The sequence below is a fragment of the Leptonotus elevatus genome, chromosome 8, assembly GCF_054856555.1.
Source record: "Leptonotus elevatus isolate MCC_2025b chromosome 8, RoL_Lele_1.0, whole genome shotgun sequence".
NCBI classification, from domain to species: Eukaryota; Metazoa; Chordata; class Actinopteri; order Syngnathiformes; family Syngnathidae; genus Leptonotus; species Leptonotus elevatus.
The window spans coordinates 18,596,594-18,619,526 of NC_141246.1; the positions used below are offsets into that span (position 1 = coordinate 18,596,594).

Below are 22,933 nucleotides of genomic sequence, written 5' to 3' on the forward strand. Positions count from 1 at the left end.
TAGCAACTATCGGCTTACTCAAGTCATGTGACACGTATCCCTCTTGATAATCTGGGATTCACTGTATACACACATGTCCCCTTTAAGTACATCAAAAATAAGTACTTAGAGGTTTTCTTTTTATAGTTGGCTGTTTTATTTTGTTTTCATAATTTCTTTATTGTACTGTATTCCTTTGAAACTTAAGTCTCCTTAAGTTACTGTGTCGACTAACACACACATGCTAATACTCTTGCACCGGAAAAGCTTGCCGAAAAATCAAAATTAAGAATAATACCCTACGGCTGACTTTTGATTGGGCATGAAACAAAAATTGTTCTGTCAATTATGGTCAGCGCATATTCAAGACATTCCTTCGCCCTGAAACCTCCACCCCTTGTCCTTCTCTTTCAGTGCGAGGTCAAAGTTTTCACCTTATCTGGAAGCCATCAGCAGTACCAGTCCCAATTCTGTGACTCATTTAGTTGAAACTGTTGCAGGTCGTTAAAATTGTACCCTTCTCTCGTTTTCTAAGGTGTTGAATTAATCTACACACACATTTGAGTGATTCTTACAAGCAAGGAAATCCAGATCAAAGTTAGAGCACTTATTGTCACGACCACAACAATGTTGCGAGGGAGGTGGAAGAGGGTGATTTTTTTTCTTTCTTTCTGTGATCCAGTTGACTATTTCTGCTGAGGCTTTCTTCTCGCTGTGTGGTCATGTGGGAGATCAATGTTGCTCGTAGGGTCCGAGGACGCTGGCTGACTGCAGTCTGACACACGTAGCCAGAGAACGAAAGTAAGGCAGAGTAAAGTGGAATTGAGGTGGACAGAGCCAAGTCGGGCAATAGTGTGAGGAATGCAGTTGAGGCTTTTCCGGTTCTTCTTCTTCAAAAAAAAAATCCATTATCCACCTTTCCTGCCTCTTCTTTCTCAACATCTCCTTCGTTGCGCTTCAACTTCAGCCTTGCCAAACTTCAAGTTCAGCCGTCCCTCCATCCAGCCCCCTGTCTCGTCTTTCGCCCTCCCCCTTCCTCGTCTCCTCAGACAGACACAGCTACCCTCCTGGACGTTTCCTTTCTGCTGGCCTGCCCCAACAAAGGTGCTCAGTCATGTGAAACCTAATCTCAAGCCCCCCAAAACCTGACCCTTGACCTCCTCAGTCTTCACACAGCCAGAGGGGGAGGGGAGCCAGGGCAGGAAAGGGAGGCTTTTGGGGAAAGGTCACATTCCCGAAGACACTTTTGTGTATGCACGTGTGTGTGTGTGCGTGTGTGTGGGTGTGTGTGTGCGTCTGCTTGATTATGTTTCCGCTCCAGATCTGCATTATATGACATTTAACTTATCGCTGTTGTCTTTTAATGTTGATCAAGTTTGCCATGAAGTATATACATAAGTTTAGTCTCATGTGATTGTGTTTGTGACTAGGTGTACTGTATGTGCGTAGGTGTGTGTTTGTGTGAAAGCATTTCAGCCCCGAAGCGTTGCTGCCTATAGACAAAACACAGACTTTGTTTTCTTGCTGGGCCAGACCTGAAAGTCTTGTCTGGGCAGAGCTCCTCTCCTTCCACCCTACTGCAATCCTCAGACGTGTGTTTGTGTGTACGTGTGTATTGTGCTTTGAATGTGTGTGTGTGTGTGTGTGTGGCACTGAGTGTCAGCTGTCCTGGGTGATTAGTGCTTTTATATTGTTCCAAGGAGTCCGGACGAGGCCCCTCTCTTCACTGCTCGACCGCACAGCTGCAGTCTGGCTCTCCATCGCTGCTCTTCAGCCTTCCTTTTCTCACCGACACTTAAAAAGCACGACCAATGCCGAGTCTAAAAGTAGAGGAAGAAGAATGGAGGTAATCAGAAGAGCAGCAAATGCGGACTAGGGTCATATTATGAGGATTACAGAGGGTATTCAACACACAGAGTTTCTCCTGAACAGGATTTCCTCAGCTATGCTTGGGAGGCCTGCCTTGCTTTAAACGCACACAGGCAAGTCAGGACACAGTCGTGATGTAGGGAAGTAAAGGAGGGCAAAAGAGGGAGGATGTCGGTATGCCTTCTATATTTTTCGTGAACTACTAGTACGCTCAATTAACTAATAGAACAAACATAAACCTATGTGCATGTAAAGTACTTTCAGACCACCTTAAAATAGGGTGACAAAATGTCCCGGTTTAACGGGGGACAGTCTTGAATTTGAGCTTTGTATCCTGAGTCCCGGCAGATTTCGCTAGCCTCTTTGTATTGTCCCGTTTTTACAAAGGTTGCGCCCCGGCGTCACAGTTCTAGACCATGTGTATGTCAATTACACAGTTGTCATACAACAAACCAATTAAAAATGATTTTAATTGTTAAATTCCTTCCAATTGGCTTTCTCTTTCACATTTGCGTTCTCATCCTCACGTAATCGCTAATAGTCGCTACTTCTTGCTTCTTTAAGAATCCTGGGAATCGTAGTCCTACTAGTCTAATGCTGCGGTCGCCGGTCAGACCAAACGCAAGCTGAGCTTTTCTAGCGGCATATCTCCAATGTTACAATGCGGGACTTGTAACGCGTGATGGTTTGGGCCAAGTACAGTCATGGACGGGCGGTACTGGAGCGCAAAATGCGCTGAATGTCCACATGTACTCTTTATTAAAAGACAAAAAAAAAAAAAGTGGTTCTCTGTCACGCGTCACAACCGCTCAGGTGCATGGCAAAAATATACTAAAGGCAAAACGAAAAAGTGTCCCATCTTCATAACAAAACAAAGTGGTGCCACCATGTGGTGTGGAGCCATATTACGGATTGTTACAGACTTCCATGAGGTAAACAACAGTCAGCTTCCAATAGCTACCGCGATCGAGCGAGAAAGGTTGGATAATGGTTTGGCATTACTTGTTTAGCGCTATTGAACTATCAACCAAGATAGCATTTAGCATTAGCTAACGCAATAACACAACCACCGGTCAGATTGACTAGCGACTAAATTTTTTGTATATAGATCCTGGTGAGAATTTATTGTATACTGTGTTTGATTTTCAGCGAAATTGTAGTGTCCCGGTTTTTAATTGTGAAAATCTGATCACGCTACCTTTGAAATAATTGTAAACGTCACACATGTTTATTGACTTTCCTCAGTCAAAGATTAGTTTATGACCACACATGGATTTGAATCAAGGGCTAAACATCTACTATGAGAAAGGTATGTCTGCAATGTATAGGTTGTTGCTACTTTAGGATTCGTGCGCTGGGCATTGTTGATCTCTTGACATTGAACTTGGAAGACGGGAGGGTGGAGGAGAACACACACAAGCTAACAATTCCTCTCCCAACACCCACCCGACCGGCCCCACTTCCTTACAACTCTGCTTTATCTTAACTGTCAACACCTGGCCTAAGCAGGAACCTCTTTCTATCTGTGAACTTTAATCTGGCCCTGCTAGGCAAACAGCACCATGGCTAGGACAAGAAGAGTGATTACTCTGTCACATTGCCCTGCGGTGCCTCAGCAGGCAGGGGAAGAAAGATTGGAAGAGAAGGGATTTGGACATGGGAAGATATTTATAAAGTTGAATCCTGAATATCTAAAAAAAAAAAAAAAAAAAAAAAATGGACTGGCACATGATGTACTTGGAGACACAATAACAAGCTGAAAATGTGGCATGGAAGGACAACGGGGAGGACAAAGATGGGAGCTGATAGGGGAAGAAACGGGATGAAATATGAAAGGCTCAGTATAAAACAGATACTATAGGTAACTTGACAGAACCACATGAGAGCAGCCACTTTTCTTGAGGATTTAAAAGGATTTCATAAGAAAACAAATGCAGTTCACTGGACCCTCAAAGACTGAATACAACGTCGATGTCTGTTCCATTTACTCACATTTTCAATAACATGCTTATGGAAGAAATAACACAAAAAATAAGTCACTTAATCCATCAGCGGGATTTTGGGGGTGGGGGTGTGGGGGGTAAGAGATGGAGGGCAAGCAATTTCTGTGCATGAGCTATATATTGGCACATCCATTTTTATTGCTCCAAGTAAATTGACAGTTTTAACAGCATTGTTGGACCCGAAACATTTCTGAGTAAAGTAGCAAAAACGAATCTTTACTTGAAAGCTGTCGTGTTAATGCGCCCATAGGGCTATATTTCGTGACGGGGAGTCGGGTTAGACCCCATGTTCGTAATTTCACAGACAACTGCATCATGGTGGATCTACGAGGGGAATTGCTGCACTGCTGTGGGAGTGATCACAGCCACCTATTAACATATAGCCCACAAGTCACACACTAGAATCTCAACATGGCAGAAGCACATCTGTGCCATAAATTAACAAACACAAACAAACCCCTGATTTTTCATGTACCCTTTATAGCTGTCTCCCAGTGGGATGATTTTAAAAATATTTTATTTCGGAGGGTCAACTGTCCCACTGTCCACATATTTGTGAATGAAATATGTCACATTAGACTAGCTGTCTTTATTTATTTAGACATGGTCTGAGCAGGCATACAGTTGAGATCAATCACTCTTCATCAAAGGTTAAGACATGTTTTATTTAGTGGTGCGACTTGAACATTTCTAAAAAATAAATAAAAAATCTTAATAATAATAATAATTAGAGGCTTTGTAATTTATTATTCTCACGTAATAACATTTTAATGAATCTAAATATTTGACGCGTGATGCAATGCTTTTCATCTCAAATAAATAGATTTTGGTCAGAATGTTGACTACCAAGAGTGTTTATTCCCTATCAGACTGCTACATACACAAACAGATTACTTTAAAGTGCAATGAAAGGAAAACATATTCAGCCTGCATTTCATTAAGCCGACAAAAATGACAAGGCCCTATAGTTTGTGTTGCTCTATTTTAATGTCATCTTTCTTGTACTAAAGCTGTTAGCATTAGCGCTGGTGTGTGTGCTTGCTGCAAAATGTGATGAATAAAGATGATACTGTTAGATTGAAAGGTTTTGTGTTGCCTTTTTTAGGAGCCGATAAATGTGTTTAAGTTCGGACAGTAATAATATTGCTTTTATATTTTACTTTTATATTAAAATGTTACTTAGAACCAAAAAGGCATATTTTTTTCTTGTTTGCATAAACACTATTAGACACACTGATCTAAATTGGCTCCATGAAGTTGTATTATTTTATTCCCAGTAATAATAATAATAATAATTATTATTATTATTCATTTTATATGGGTGTTAGATTTACCTTTTACTTATTTTGTCCAATCATATTTCAGGTCTCTCAGGTCTTTCAGTACCAGTATTGCTGGCTGATGTAAAGTAAACTGTACTGACTAATCAGATTTCAAATTTGCCTGGCCTACAAGAGCGTCATTATTTTTCCATCCTCTTATTGGTTGATTGTTACAGCCAGGTTTGACTCTCAGGTTTGACGTCTGTAGTGATTTGCACACATGAATACATTTAATAATAAAGCATATCTGGTGAGTATGATGTATTCAGGTCAAATGTTGATTGATTGGGATTTTGTCATGTTATCAGATCAACATTGATTCTGAACTGTTCCAGTTGGTGCAGTATGCTGTTATATTAAACTTTGTATCATACTGATGGTTTCTTTAATTACAATGTGATAGTGGTATTAAGAGGTGAATTGAAAGTCAGGTAAATCCCCACTGAAGGCCCAGGTACCAAATGCATGGCCTGTCATTGTTGAGAACCTGGAATAAACCTTTTAGAAGGTCTTTATGTCATACATTGAAACAAATTAGTTCCACTTGCCTTAGTTATTATGGTAAGATTGATTCAAAGCTAAATAAATAAGAATTCAAGCAATGCCTCTGACGTGGACTCTGGCGGTTCCAGTGTCTGCTGTACTAAGAACAAAAACAGCAAAATCAAATACAGTATGTATGTCATACGTTTTATTTTTTTTTCCCAAGACAAAATGGCTGAGTGAAGAGAAAAATGCAGGCAACAGCTGAAAACAGTGGCATTTCCATAACTGAAAAATAATAACAACATTTGTATGCTGATCAGGACCTCTTAAATGTTGATCTGTGACCTTTGGTCATCAAACAGAGAAACCAAGCCAACAGAATTCATCACAAAGGAAGGGGGAGGGGTGTTGGGTGGTCAATATGCAGACACGTTTTGCTGTGACGCTGTTCTGAACAAAGCGTATACTGAATGTGGGTGTACAGTCATAATAAATAATGTCAACCAATGTCAACTTCAAGTTCACTTGATAGCAGATAAGAGTACAGAACACAGACTGGGATCAGGCTGAAACGTGGATGTACATTAGTACCATCTGCTACAATAACAGGTAGCAAACCTCTTTCTATCATTTTCTCATATTGACAATATAACTTGCATATGGTATGACTTGTACCCTATGTAAATCAAGCACTGTGGTTGTTTTGGCAAAGTAAAGTACAACAGGAAATCAATTCAAAATAACGACTTAAAATTCAGCAAAAGAAAAACATTGCTTTTCAGATTTATAGTGGATTGCTTGCATATGAAAAAAAAGTTCATTTTCATTAACAGCTGGAATGTTATCAGGTGGTACATGTTTAAGGACAGTAAAAAGTTGGCTAACAATAAAACCCAACAATAGCTTGTATTACTGCATATAAAATGGCAGGAGAAAAACATATAAAAACAAAAAAGATATGTACAACCACCTGTTTTTACCTCATTGTGGTAAGTCCAGCAGGACTGCCTGAAAAAGTCATCATATGACCTCTCACCCTTGGAGAACACCACAACATTTTAGTTTTGAAAAACATACTTATTTTCAAGCATACAAATTATTCACACTATATTATCCTGCCAAATTAAGAAAATATACGGTGGCAGCTTGTTGGGATTTTTTTCACTACAGAAAAAAAGGGTACATTGAAACCTTTAAAGAGTACAGGCAAAACCATTAAAAATACAGGCTCCAACATAAATACTATAAGTGCCTACACTAAGTGAACATTAATTTCAAATGCAATTCTAAATACAAAAAAAGTCAACCATAAATGTATTTTGAACTTAGGAACTTACATGAGTGTGCATCTTCCTATGTGTTTAAGTTCTCTCTATATATTTATTTATCATATATCTCCCCCGATGCAAAATATTTTGTTCAACCTGATGACTTGTGTACAGTAAAGGCAAAAACGATACACGACATGTTCATTACAATTCAATACATAGTGATCAAGTCCTGAATGTCGACAAGACAGGAAAGAGAACCAACAACACAAATCAAAAATACAATTTAAATAAAACTCTCCCCAAAAGACAATGATGTGTACTGACGTGTACTGTAATTTGAAAATCAGCAACACAATTTAGTTAGCTTAAGAAAAAAAAATCTTTAATTTTTTTTTCTGTACTGAAGAGTATATTTTTAAGTATGTATGATGCAGGACATTTCAATGGCATTTGCTGCATTGATACCCAATTTAACCAAACTGAGGTTTCGCTCTCGAGACATATTTATCAGAGGTTCTAAGTGAATTTTCTTCTTCTGCTACTTTTTTTTAAATGACACAACAGTTACTGCATCAGTCAGCGCAAGAGCCAAGTTTTTCCCTTGAGCATCCACCTGTAAACTGGGGAAACGGAACAGTGCACGTAAATAGTCCCAGATATGTAATCCGGTCCTCGTTTTATACTCAACCGACTGTACCTCCGATTAGAGAGACAGATACAGACTGTAGGCAGAGTGACAAGTGCTATAATCATTAAAAAAATAAAATAAAATAAAATAAAAGCAGGGTGATTAGCGGAAATACTACAATTAAAATGGGTTACAAGTAATTTAAAAAAATGGCTGAATGTGTGTGTGCGTGGAGGAGGTTATATATTTTAAATTTGGACATTAGTTGCGTTACCAATGTGAGTTTATAAAAATGTTGAAATCTAATGCAGTCAAGAGAATAAAGAGGGCAAATCATTTTTGAATTGTAGAGACACCCGGTTATAGCTACTCCCTACCCATAAACCCGACCCACACCAAGTATCCCTATCACCAAAATTAAAATATGCTTGATGTAAAAAAAAAGAAAAGAAAAAGAATGCTACCGATTCTGTGGTCTTCATGTTAATGCTGGCTACACAGACCGCTCGGATGACACTAAAAAACTGTGTTACTTAAACACACGCACAAAAAAAAATTTCATTCTCAAAGAAAACAAAGACTCTGGAAAATTAAGAGCTTCACGTTGGTTAAAACAACTAATCAGAGTACCCTTTCAATATGATACACATGTACCAGAAACCCAAAACCTCCACAAACCTTTTGAGCATGTAACATGCCAGTAAACAGAATTACAATCTGATGAATGAAAATATACACGAGTCAGGCAAATAAATGATTGACCAGAAATAAACTTTTTTTTTCTTTTCAATTTAGTTTCAGCTGGTTTCTTAATGCTCTGCTCAGTCACAACATGGCCGGGTTGTACAGATGCTTGATGCAAGGACCTGTTTATTCCATATGTGCGCAAAATGTCCTGTAATCGTCTACATGTGAAACGCCGAGCTTATAGCAAAAGGAGGATTAACTAATTGCAGGTAAAATATCCAAGGCACTCTTTGTTCTCATTTTACACCATAGTATTAATTTCATTGTTTGTAAAAGAAATAAGTCATGGTGCTAGTGCCTAGCATTTCATAGGCAGCCCAATCCTTGTATATATATTTATGTACATATAGGTATTTTACGTCTATCTTGCATGGAAAATCATTCACAAAGATCAGTTTTGAATGTAACCCTGCTTTTCTTGATGTTTGAATAATATGACACCGTTCCACTATGCTTGGAAACAAAACTGTACATGATATGTAAAAGAGGATGGACTGTCTGCAGCGAGGGTTCAAATAGGTTGGCTAAATCAAAAGGATCAACAGCAACACGAGTACAACCAAACCCACCAGTCACTGATAGTTTAGAGTAGCCATAAACACACCGAGCATGCTGTCCAGTTACAAAAAAAATATATAAAATGTGTAAATTATTGCACAATAGAAAGGCTCAAAAAGTTTTGTTTCATACAAGAGTATTGGGAACGATAACAGGGCTGTACTGTGTACTGTTGTCTGACCCTGTCGTCCTTTCCGTTCATCTGTTGGCGACATAGCCAGGGTTGCATTTTAGCCAAAGGAGCTGAAAGAGAAAGCATGCTGTTCTTTGCCTACTCAGTCTTTATGTTGTTCGCTAAAGGACGGTCACTGTGCCATTTCTTCATGTGTTTCTCTAGAGTACTGTACACACTGAAAGGCATGTGGCATATTTCACATTTGAAAACGTCTTTTCCCATTTGTCCGTGGGTTTTCATGTGGCGCGTGAGCTTGGAGCTCTGAGCGCAGGCATAGCTGCACAGCTCACACTTGTAAGGGCGCTCTCCAGTGTGACTGCGTCGATGCACTGTCAAGTTGCTGCAGTTCTTGAAAATCTTCCCACAATACTCACACGTGTCGCTGCGGCGGCCGTCCTTGGAGCTCGGCCTGCCGTTCCCGCTACCGCCGTGGGGCGTGCTGGCCCCGCTGCCTGTGCCGCTGCGTCCCGAAGCGGCCCGTTCGCCATCGAGCTCGCCGGGAGGAGTGGAGAAGCGCAAGCTGCCATTCTCGGACGAGTGCTCGGATGAGGAGGCAAAGGGCGATTGTCTGGAATCTCCACCGGTGAAGTTGATGAAGGGGTCCTTGAGTTGTCGTGAGGCAGCGTAGCCCGCTAGCCACTGGGAATAGACGTTTTCTGAGTTTGCGATAGTGGGCGTCGAGGGTTCGAGATCCTTTTCCACCTTGATACGTTTAGACAGAGGACTAAGGGAACCTGGGCTAATGGCGCCACCCAACAACTTCCTGGATAGACCGTCAGTGGATAAAGGTCGCAGACCATTCATTGTTGTTGTTGTTGTCACATCCTCTGCTCGGTCTGACTCCATTGCTGAATCGTCATCAGCCGGCTCCTGCGAGGAGCTCCGACGCCGAGGGTGCAGGGCCACACTGTTCTGGTGGTGGCGGGCCCCTTCTAACCTCAGGCTAAAGCGATAGTCATTCCTGTCCTTTTCAAGCTCTCGAACCACAGGCTTACCTTCCATCTCCTCCTCCTCACCCTCTTCTTCCTCCTCCTCCTCCTCTTCTTCCTCTTCCTCCTGTTCCTCCTCCTCGTCCTCCTCCTCCTCTTCCTCCTCCTCTTCCTCCTCTTCTCCGTTTTCAGTCATCAGACCATTGTTCTCACTCTTGAACTTGGCCACCACTGACTTGAGAGCATCAGTGGCACTGCCAATCAGATCACTGGTACCAGGCTCAGGAGAGCTGGCCGTCGAAAGGCCATCTTCTGACTTGGTATTAAGCACCAAAGACTTGTTCTGACAGTGTGTCTTCATGTGTCGTTTTAGCTTGCTTGCTTGCGTGCATGCGTGGTTGCACAGATGACACTTGAATGGCTTTTCCCCTGTGTGGCTACGTCTGTGCACAATAAGGTTACTCTGGAACTTGAATGTCTTCCCACAGAACTCGCAAGACTTTGCCTTTAATGGCGTGCCCGGTTGAGCTGAGTTGGATGTGGCATTGGGGGTAGACCTGGAACCAGAAGGTGACTGAGAGGTGGAGAGAGGCGGTGTTGCGGAGAATGGAGGCTTTGAACCTGGCTGGAATGGTTGAAGAATCCGTTGCATAGGGTTGGGCCGATTAGGGGAGAGAGGAGGTGAGGCTCCTGTGGCGTTTCCAGCCAGTTCACGCAGTCTTCTGGAAAAGTCCATGTTTGGGGGAGGTTCAAGTGGTATCGAATTAAGCCTCATCACCCTGTCAAAGGCGCTAGGATGGTGAGTAGCTAGTGCCAGGTCATCAGGACTAAGGTGATGACGCGGGGGCGGGCTGAACAGCGGTGGAGTCCGGGGATAACGGCCCTCTCGAGGAGTCGATACCGAATCTCGTCCGGATCCAGACCCTGGCATTCGCAGCAGGCTGTAAGGACTACCTTCGGCCAGGTGCACAGCATGAAGGGGAGGCTGGGACGAGGCACAGTCACCCCCCATCCCTGGTGCAGCGGCTACGCGTGGGGTCAGGGGACTGCCTGGCTCACTCTCCAGGTAGATGCGGAAACCGTGGGTATTCTGAGCGTGCTGGAGAAGGAACCAGGCGCTGGTGAAGGGCTGCTTGCATGTGGTGCAGGTGTAGCTGCTGGGCTCATCTTTATCTGTCAAAAAAAGAAAAAAAAATGTTATTGGAAATTCTTTGCAGATAGACTTAAAGCTTAAGGAACTGGTGTCCTTAAATGTTTTTAAATCTAATTTGAAAGACATGGAAACAGCTTCCATACAGTGTCAATGTTTTTAGCTTGGCTGTTTGAACAATTGTATTGATCATTTAATCCAACATAATGTACTTTGTACATTTTTAATTTGTCTCACTCTGTACTGTATGTCTGTAACTTTGTGTTCTTTTGCTGCTGTCTGTCTTGGCCAGGTCTCTATTGAAAACCTGGTTAAATTAAAATTGCGAAAATGAAAATAAGGATGGTTTGTATGGATTTTACATTAGATTTAAAATGAATAAAAAATATATTCAAAAGGCTATTTTATGCTGTTATCCATTTTTTTTATACCGCTTATCCTACTCAAGAGAGCTGGAGTGTATCCCAGCTGACATTGGGTTGAAGGCAAGCACGTGTAGAAAAGAGACAACAATTTCCTCTCACATTCACCCCAAAACTGAGTGGAAACTGAGCCCACACTGCCTCACCAAAGTCATGTGAAAGGACCGCTAAACCAGCAATCACCTTTTTAAAATTATACATCCAGAAATTCTTCCATTCTTCTTTTTAAACAATTTATTGAGTTCCCCAAAACAAGTCATCGAAATGTGAGTGTAGTCGAGTCAGATATAAGGAGCACGCCTGGAAACACGTCATACATTAACACAATGAAGAACAAGAGAACATCACATGAGCGATTACTATACCGGTCAGCAAGGCAACAAAAACACAGTGTTTTGTTGAGTGCGCAATGTCACTGCTCCTAAAACGTCATTAATTAACTTACTGTAACATCTTATAAATGTCAGGAATTGACCGGATAAATAAAACCAGTACGGCAATATCATGACAAGATAAATTAGGCTAAGGAGCTGGAATTAGGAGGACATTATTTGGTTGCTGATTGGTTAAAATTGAAACGACACATTCCACAGTTTGTAATGAAAATGCCATTTGTAGCACATTTTAAAATGGTTATATTGTAGCTTAACATATAATTATGGAAATGATCTCTTAAAATGAAAGTATGCTTTCATATTATTGTCATAAACGTGTTTATTATTACTTGTTTTATTGAGATCAAACATTTTATCTATTAGAGCTAAGAGACCTTCGGGCCTACTTTGTCACGGGTTGATTGAAGAAAATCATCGATATTCTATTAATATTTCAAATAGCATACAATTTATAAAATTACTGAAAGGTAAACAATGATTAGAGAATTCTAAAGCTGCAAATACACGTAAGATATTTTCTGTAACAAGTCTTAGTACACAAACATGAGGTTATCCTGACAATGCTTTCCCAATAATGCTAAACACACCACCCACCTCGCTTTTACAGAGTAAGCGAGCTACAAATGTATTTAATGCTGCATATTAACTATGAATTTAAATACAATTGCACATTATTAAAATATAGCAGCATTTTTTTTTTAAGCACAGATTCTCACTATAAGCAAAATGGAAAAGCACTTTTCAAAATGCATTTCATGCATTGCTTTTATATCTTATGCTGTCTGGATTTATTTAAATCCTCTCAGGTGAATAGAATAGGAGAAGGTGGGGAAAGCAGAAGTGAGAGATATGCTAAATAAAACGCATCCGCCACTTGCAAATGTGCATCGTCTTTCATCTCTTGGCTTCCTTATCCTTTTTTTTTTTCACCAGGGTACTAGTTTCTGAAGTCATTTTCAAAAGAAAAAACAAAATGACTGTTATATGGTGGTCAAGGAGAAGTACGAGGAAGACGTAAGAGCGCCCGAGTGTGTGACTGTGTGTATGAGCGATCCCTAAGATGGTGGACAGGCTTGCATGTTTTAAACCCGCTGTGGCAGCGAGACAAAGAGGTGATGATGGGACAGTAAAAGGGGACTGCTGCCGAGAGAAAGGATGTTGTGGATAGAGCAATAATAGGAACCGAATGGTGTTTTGTGTGCTTCTTTTCTATCTCACGTGTTCATAACCGTCGTGGCCCCCCTCCGAACAATCTCTTTTAAAGACCAGAACATGGCTTAAAATGTGCACCCAATCAAACCTCCATGCAAACCTTTTTCTTCCGAGTGAAAGGAGTTGGAAGGGGGTATACGGGTAAATTATGGATCATTACAATCTGAAAAAATTACAGTTAATTGTTGCCACCTGCAAGGGGCTTTGACCCACTATGGAATTTTTCCATCATAAACAGCCAATTGTCCATACATGTTTTTCTCCCTCTCTCACAAGCAAAAATGCAATTTGTTCATAATATTGACTTTGGCTATCCACGCATTTCCCGAGACAATGTGTGTTTTTATGGTTTATAGCTGCAATAACCTGACGTCTACTGTTCACTTTGATTTGATTAGCAGCCTGTATATCGCATATATCCTCGCTCTGCGTGTGAACAGATGGTGTATATGCATGAGGAGGAAAACAGATATTTTTTTTGTGTTATTACAAACGACAAAAGACGTATCGCAGGGAGCGTGGAGGGGCGGGGGAATTGGGGATGGCTCCTCTGAGACGCTCTGCAATCGACGGCGAAGGGAAAGCACTGCAGGATCTTGGAAGTAAAGAAAGAAAGCAAGGAAGGCGGATACGAGGAAGGGGACATTCCTAATGACATGTTTGTGAAGGACACAACACAACACTTCCATGTCGCTATAGTGAATTCATTTTCCTATGTGACAGAAACAGCATGTCTCGTGCAATCACAAATCCATCCCTGGAATTAGTCGGTGTCCGTGCCACAAGCAACAAAATAATTGTTATTCTAGCAAGGCAGTGGACACACTGATGGGCATAAAAAAATAAAATAAATAAATACAAATCCAAAGCAGGTCCAGCTGCATGACAGCGGATATCTTAATAAGCCCACTTTTTCCCCCTTAATAGCTGTCCTCAAAAAGACAGAAGGACAGTTTTTAAAAAGGAGAAACATTATTCTGACATGCCGTTTGATGGCCTTGAAGGACTTTTTATACCATAGGAAAGCAGCAAGATGTGTGAGGCAAGAATGATCTTATAAACACATCTGTCCTCTAATGGAATAAAGAAGTACTCATTCTCCCTGTCTGGCTCTCCCCTTCCAGTATGTGGTGAGTTAGAACCGGAGAGTAGAAGAGCTTGGCCTAATGCTGGATCTCTTAGTCCCTTTGAAATAGGATCAGCCGAAAGGAGAAACCGCACTGACAACCCTGTAGCTACCATTTCATGGCAAGGGCTGAGAAAGGGTTCTTTTGGGGAATAATGGCAAAGAAGCCGAAATTAAAATTGAAAAGAGAACGACGGGGGTTATGGAAGACCGAAGAACTAACTGTATGAAAAAGGGTCGAGGCAGAGGGCAGATATAGAACAGTCAAAGAAAGAAAAGGGAGGTTAATGAGTCCTTCAAAGTCATGTCATCACATTGCAACACAAAAAAGTATGAAATGTGGTCATCCTGAAAACTGGTAAAGAATACAATCCGGAATATAATCTAAGACCATTTCTACGTTCTATTGCTGCTGACCCAACACCCAAATTCAATCTAATGCACACATGACAAGCGATGCCACTCACTGATTTACTGCTGCGCTCCATTTTTTATTTATTTTTTTACTTACAAGAGTGCACTCTGTCAAGAATGGACACCTGTGTCCTTACGTTGGCATTAATAGCCACCATCTTCCGAGGAAGGGAGTTTGCACAGATTCATTGAAACATTACTGCCATGTGTTTTTCCCACTGGCCAATGGCAGTGACTTTATCGGGTTGTTTATGTATATTTTTCAAAAACAGCATGTGTGAGCATTTAACATTAAGGTGTGTCTGTGCTTTCGCTGGAGCAGCACAAACAGGGAGGAGGAAAAACAGTTGGTAGTAGAATGGCATGTAAAAAAATAAGTGTTTGCAAAGGTTTTTGCAGCTCTGTGCGAATTGATATCATTTTGATAATGTAGTGTATACAAAATACAAAGCACCATAAAACTCAAATTTTCACCACATTGGTGTCCTGTAAACGTGCCCTAAAACACACATCTATACCAGCGATAGGCAAAACACACAATATGGTGTAAGCAGTCGAAAAAACACAAATATATCATTTTATTCCACTCTGTCTAGCCTGGGTGACTCGACGTCCCTGGACTGAGCAAAAAAGGTTGGATAATGGTTAGTGCATTGTTTTGTTTAATCCTGTTGAACTGTCAACCAAGATAGCATTTAGCATTAGCTAAAATAATAACACAACCACCAGTCATCAGATTGACTAGCAATTAAATTAGTTATAAATAGTTCCTAACTTCCTGATGATAAGTTTATGGTGTAGGCCCTATTTGAATTGCAGCTCAATTGTGGTGTCTCGAATTTTAATTTGGAAAATGTGGTCATCCTAATCCAGCCGTCTAACTTGCTAGCCGAGTAGCGAAAAGTTTAGTGACTTACTTTGACCTCCATTTTTTGTTACGTCCTTCACCGCACCTTACAGCGGGGTCTGCTTGTCCTGGTAAGGCCACATAGCTCTCAATGATATTAGTCATTTAGCTAATGGAAGAAAGAGCTAACAGGATTACCATGCAGGTCTTCCAAATGGAGAAGGAAGAGGAGGATAGCACCAACAGAGGAGATGATGGGGACATCACATGTCATCGCCATTTCCAAAAGTTATCAGTCGCCTGAGCTGGGGAGCACTCACACACCTCTAAAGTGATTATGATAATAGCAGGTCTTTGCCAATATTCAAAAGTGTTTATAGGTGTTGGCGTTTGTGCCTTGGGAAGACTGAGGACTGTCAATACAGTGCCTCGTAAGAGCACCTCAGCCATAACGCTTGTTAATGTGATTACTACTCTGTTTATGTCATTAGTGTATTCACAGGCAGGAATGGGGTATGTTGACGAAGAAGAGGAGGATGCTACGGTCAATTTTTCATTGACATGACTTTCACGTGACTTAGCTTAAGAAGTGGACAGATGTTGACAAATATATTGTATTTATTCATGAATGAGAGAAACTTGGGTCTTTTTTTTTGAGGATTTGCATTTATTTGAGTAAGAAAACATCTAATAAAGCTTTGCTACTTATCTTTTCCCTCCAACAAACCGTGCCTGTATTTCTCTGTCCCACAACTACACACTCGCACACTCACTTCTTTGTCACGGGCCAAACTTTGTGCGGCGTGCTGAGCCAATGGCTGCAGACAAAGGGTTTGTTTGACCAACACTTGTTTCTAAGACAAAGCCGGATATAGGGAATGCTGTTTACTAAACAGAAAGTCAGCCAGCCAGCCAGCCAGCCAGCCAGCCGACCAGGCCTAAATCCAAGCCTTTTACGAGTTTAAAGTGGCCGGCAATACTGGCTGCTGTTGAAAGTCACATGCACTAGACATTTCAGAGAAGCTGACCGCGAACCACTACATACGCCACACACATAGGCTACAGCAGAAAGAGGGCGACCCAAAATGGCAAAAAGGACATGCATGCTGATTTTAGGGCTGTTGAGGTAACAGTATACAAACTATTCATTTCACCAAACTCACTTCTGTTATTAGGTTTAAATGCATTTTTTTTCACTATTTATATTTCGGTATTTATGATGTGAGCTGATATGCGTGTTGCGTGGTGACGTCATGCTACGTGCGCGAGCCTCGGTCACTCTCGCTGTCGTTATGTTGAGGACACGAATGCGACTCTCTCCTAATAGTTGCGATTATCAAAGTGACAAGTGTGGTTATTATCCACAACAATAGTACATATGTGATGTTGAAGATATCTTGTGTGATTTAGGGCTCGCTTTGTAGTCGCTAGGTGACATTTTGGTGCTGTTCTCCGTCGACGGGCTGAGTTAATATTGCTCACGGCAATTAGCACACATCTTACTTACATTATTTCTGACCTTTAGGAGAACCAGAAAGGATGCCGCAGTTACACGCTAGCTCACTCAGTGTTTATTCACACAGGTATGATGTTTATGTCAACCTTTTTTATTGTCTCTTTTACTGTTTTGTTTTCTTTCCTATTGGGCACTCTCGCTAGAGCCAACGAGGATGTGGCAGTTACGCTGTGCTCACTCATTTATGCACATAGTTGACCGACCAATAAAGACGCTGTGAGACCAGTTTATTGAAAAACCAAAGAACACAATGCAGAGGAAAAGTACACGGGTTATATTGTGCCCTAGTAACCTATATAATCAATGTAATTTGTTTGCAGCAGCCTTTTGTCCAATCAACTTCCTTTCCCTTTCCCAATCACTTTCTTGTGACTTGGTAAGCGCAAGAATGAAATAAAGATTTTAAACTTGGCTAAATAAGTGGTTTTCAATCAATCACATATTTTAAAGGGATACTTGACTCATTAATCTATTTTCAACAGTAAAAAGTTAATATTTTGTCTATAATTAATTTAAAAATATATATTTTTTCCACTTGCTGCTCAGGAAAACAATCAAGGCTCAATTTGCTGACCAAAACAGGAAACAGGTGAGCTGTGATTGGTTGGTATGTCATGTTCAGTTGACAGCAAGTGGAAAAATGTGTTTTTAAAGATATCAATTGTACATGAAAAATAATGAAGTTATGAAATTCATTGTGGATAAAATGTGAACTTTTTACTGCTGAAAATGGCTCAATGAGTCAAGTATCCCTTTAAGGTGCAGGCAAAGTGTAAAAACCGAGGTGATTATTAATAAAATGCCTACTGCAGGAATCACACTTGCCACGATAGATTTAAATCGACTTTAAACTGACTGTTTCCCTGTTTAACCTTACTGTTTAATCTTGTTGGGCCGTTGAACCATGTTTGAACGGACCATCCACCCACACATTCATTCATTCAGCCATCCATCTCTAAACCCTTCCGTCTATCCATCCATTCAAACTGAGCTCAGCTGGGAAGCATCGCGTTCGGGTGCCACTCGGTCCGATAGACCTTGTAATAATCTGGGCCAGCCGTGTCTCATTATTTGTTCTCTGCTTACCAACAACAGTGGGAGGCTGGACGTTGTTGTTTCTCATCGTTGCTCTAATGGTACATTGAAAAAGGCCTCTGGGCCTCAAAGCTTAACTAGTCTAATTAAATGGACCGTCACTTATGCGAGCATCTGCAGAGATTATTTATTGAGTCGGGATGCGCTTCACAGGATCAAACCGCTGTCAGATGAGACAACCCTCAGTGGAGTCGGCATTAAATAAAAGAATGGATTCAAAGAAACTGCCAATTGTCGGTTTAAGCACACATACGCAGGTACATAGATGACTTAATCAAGCATGAGTATTTTTGGACTCGGGTAACATCCCAGATGGGCAGGGAGTGTCTGAGAACATCACAGGGTATATGTGAAGTGTTCTGTCAGGTAAAGATGTATTTGAAATACTGCTTATTAACCGAAACAACACACATTACAAGAGACTAACACAAACCTTGAGAAAATATTACATATAAATATTTTTTTAAGCAGTCCTCAGATTATAGAATGCTGACTTTATCTTACAAGCAAGATCCCGGTTCGAAGAGCACAGTGAAGATAGCCTCCCTAAGACATTCGGCCAACAGCACGAGATTCACTATCTCTGCATAGCTCAGCTTATGACAGGCTGGCGTCCCCGCAGAAAGGATGGAGGGGGACCAGGAGGTCGGCGAGCTGCACATTTCTGCATAAATCTCCAGACAGATAGCATCAGGGGGTTGGAAACAGAAGAGGGAGGAAAGCAAGCAGCAGAGGATGATAAGGCCCCCGGGGCAGGGCATTCGACACTGTCAAAACTGTTTCGTCTCTGGCTATTGTATGAGTGGAGCACGTTATGAGCCTGCATACCATTTGCCGGTACGCGATTCAGCTTCACCGGAGCATCCAGGGCTCGGTATCTGACCTCGCGGCTTTAGCGTTCTTCTGTCTTCACTGACATGTGGGAAGATGGACAGAGTAATAAAAGCGGCCCATTCTAAGAGACAATGACAAGCTCAAGCGAGCATGTTAAGTCTCGTTGCAATATGGCTGCAATGGTCAAGTTCTTTAGTTGAGGAAATTCTGAAAACAATGGCAATGAAGCAAGCCAGGGGGTTTAAATCTATTAAACCATTTCTCAAGCTGCAATCACATTGACAGACAAATAAATGAATAGATTACTGACAGTGTCAACCAATAATGCGCATTATGACCGGGAAACACAAAATATTTGATACACCTTCAATAGATTTCATTCAGTGTACACATGTAGCCAAAGTTGTAACTGCAAAGTGCAATCCAAAGTCAGTTGAAATGGGAAAAAATGATTGCGTGCACTGTTACAGATAATCAGAACATCTTTACGTGGAGGCAGAAGAGCAAATTGGAACTCAGCTTTGATGAGACTTGAAGTGAAATTCACATTTTTATATTATCTGATTTTATGTCTTTCCTTAGAAATTTTGAAATTCAGTCTGCTGTAGCCATCTTCAACAAATCAAACTCACGCTTATGGAAGCAGCATGTTTAAAGTTTCAAGTATAAATGTTTATGAAGAACTGCAGCATGTGTCAAGTCAAATTTGAATTAAGATACATATGCTTATGTATTATATGAAAGAGCTAGATCAATGAACAAAGAAGAATTAACTTTTACTGCAACTTTTTAAACCGCTAGGCCATTGTTCAAGGATGGGGTGTTAGTGTGTGAATGACCAGGGAAGAAGCAAAAAAAAAAGATAAGTTATATAAATGAAAGAACGTGAGTGAAGCAGAGAGAGAGAGAAAGAGTGTGTGTGTGTGAGAGAGAGCATACATAGGCCTGCTATGTAATTTGTGACATTCAAAATTTTCAACAAATACATACTATTGGTCAGTTCACGTGTATGTAGGTATGATCACAAAATTCCCCATATTTCCTGTAAATAACACATTTGCATGCAAGTGAAAATGTATTTGTTTCTTCCTGAGCACAGTCGAAGTGGATCTACATGGCATGCATGGGTATTGGCTATCATTGGGATCCAAGTCAACATGAGCTGTTTTAACATGTGGTTATTTTTCACCCTGTCCTACCACCGCAGGGTGAGAGGACCAGGGCATGTGAGCTTGGGCCAACCATAGCAGCTCGTTATGCAGACCAGCCTTAAGGCATTGTGGTAGGACACGGAAGTTTAAAACAAGAGGACTAGTGTGTTGCCGTGTCCCGTGGCCCAGAGCTGCGGAGACTGAGGCTTTAACACGCGTCCCATCTGGTGTGTGTGACTGTGCACACGGTGGTCGAGTGGTTAAAGACAAGGCAATGGCCTGACTCTTATGATCGCAACTCAGGGTCAGACGCAGCTTCCAAATGCTTCCATAGCGAGTGTGAAGTTCAAGTTAAATATATCTCTGGAAATGCAATGGCCAAGACTGGACTATAGGCGACACAGACTCTTTGAACAGTTCTGTCTTTCCACTGCTATAAACTGCATCTGAAATGACATTTAACAAACCCATAAGACCTAAATGCCCGACCCAAGTGCCATCCACCACTCAACCAGTCAACTCCCTATTATTAATTAATTGGGGAGAAAGCATTGTTGTGCCACTTCCTAACCCAGTTACATTTCAAATCCTGATTAAAATTGCAAAATGGCCTCCTGTTCAGCTCCTTAAATACATTCTGTTGAACACAAGAAGGGACTTGGCAGAACGAGGTGGTGGTCACATATCCAAAGGTTCAGAAATTTGTTGTAAGAGTAATCCACAAGACTTGATTTATTCTCTGATTTTTCTTTATGATAAATGTCCCCATGAAATCTTAATAGAATAATCTGCATTTGCCTTATTCCGTGAAAAATGCAATGTTCTTCTTGAGGCAGCCCGTGATTACCTACAAGCAATGTTTACTATCAATAACCATCCAAAAGATGGATGAGCCATATGTTTGTCAATGGCGGGCCACGCTCCACACAATTCTTCATCTTCGAAACTCACCGCACCAGGTTCCTTCCCTCTAATTGAAGACATATGGCATGATTAGCCGAGAAGCACGTAAAATGGTGGACAACAGCGCCTATACTTCGTGAGAGTAATCACCTCACCGGCAGTCCTTAAAAGCACATTCAAAAAAGGGCCACGGTTCCGTCTGCAGAGGCTGAATGACAAGACTACCTGCGCCTATTTATTTACACTCTGTAGTCTGTACATCCCCAACATTGGCACCCTGTTAAAAATACAGCGTGTGGACGCTTCAGTTTATCCTCCCTTAGAGATATGTCAGGAACATGCGTAGGTCTAAGCAGTAGCGAGCATGATATTAATTAGGTATCCAACCTGTAAGTTCCTTTGTACGCAGCTGTAGAGCATAAATCAGGCTTTTAACAAGGCTATGGGCTTTAAGATCTCAAACCAGGTTGGATTACTACCTTTACATTCATGCCAAGAACCTGTCTTGGTCTTGGCCTCCTATAGATCTCTATGTTTATAAGGAGGTATAGCAATCTACCCCGGGGGGGGGGGGGGGCACAGGAGCAGAGAAGGGAGTGGCAAAGTGTGTGTTGGGGGGGATATCGAGGGGGGCAAGTGCTATTTCTATTGGGTCATCAGGTTTAAACAAACATATGTGGTGTTGGCGTGGGAGTATGTATGCTGCATGCATGCATATGTGCTGCATCGCGGAACCACAAGGGAGGGAAAATAATGAAGAATACAAAGAGATTGTTAGACCACCAGTTTGCAACAGGTAGAAACGTCCACTGTGGATTGGTAACAATCATGGATTTATCAGCGATACATTCCATTTCCCTACCTTAAGACATAGTTCGTACATGAGAGAATTTGTTCGCCCTTGGAAACAGTTAATGAATAGGATATGTGCAGAAAGCGTGTGCGCTTCTAGTGACAGAAGGATTTATTCACAGCCAGCTGCAAGTGAGGACACCCGTATGTGCAGATGGATTGGCTTGCTAGCTGCCTCTCTGGCTGCCTGTCCAACTAGAATCCATCCTTTCTGTACAGAGAAGGTCAATGAACTCAGACATTCCTCAACAGGCAGTGACACGTCACAGACATACTATATACAGTAAGTGCAGCCAATGGGTAAGTATGACATATATGTATTTGCACTAGGAACTTCTTCCAGTGCATACACACTTAGGGACCCGAATAATGCGGCACAATTTTCAGTACTGTGAAATGGATGCACTCCTTGGTAAGCTAAGAGCTAACGAACCGTATTGTTGAATGAATACGTCTATGTCGAAATTTGGATGAGTGGCTAATCAGGAGATGGGTATGAAGCTAGTCTCTCAAGCTACACTCTGCTTCAACAGCACCTGAGATTTATGGGCCAGATGTTTATGCCGTTGCTTCTCTGATGTGCTATAAAACTTAATTTACAGTCGGAAATGTCTGGTTCTCAATGTAAAGTCCTGTGTGCTTGAAACTGCAACCAATTATAATATTGTTGCTGGCCAATGAAAAACATTAACTCAACAGTGCTGCTTTCAAGTAGGAATGTCTTAAAGTACAATCTGGAGTAGCGTTTGTTAAAAATATGGCCCAAAGTAATTGTTTTAAGTTTGAACTGTTATCGTATCACACGAGGCGTCAATGCACCTCGCGAGACCTGCATTGAGTTGTCTATGACATGTCTGCTGCACCTTTTCTTATCTTCAATAAAGAAGCTGACAAAAAGCACAGTCGACCTGATTTCAGCCAGCACAAAATGATTAGCTCTGCATGCATGTGTTTCCCCTTGACTTTTTAATTTTTATTTTTATTTTAATTTTTTAACTTTTGCTCTGACAGGACAATACTGAGAAAAAAAACTTACACTGTAAGTTCCT

At 41.2% G+C, this 22,933-nt stretch overlaps 1 protein-coding gene across 1 annotated transcript in view; it reads right to left on the reverse strand.

The window, feature by feature from the left end:
• Positions 1-5,882: 5,882 nt before the first annotated feature.
• LOC147170084 (BCL11 transcription factor A-like) overlaps positions 5,883-22,933 on the reverse strand; it is a 45,676-nt gene continuing 28,625 nt past the window's right edge. Inside the window, exon 3 of the mRNA XM_086083604.1 lies at positions 5,883-11,140. Within this exon, the coding sequence (XP_085939730.1) occupies positions 9,135-11,140 (2,006 nt within the window). The 3' untranslated portion in view covers positions 5,883-9,134. The remainder of the gene's footprint in view (positions 11,141-22,933) is intronic.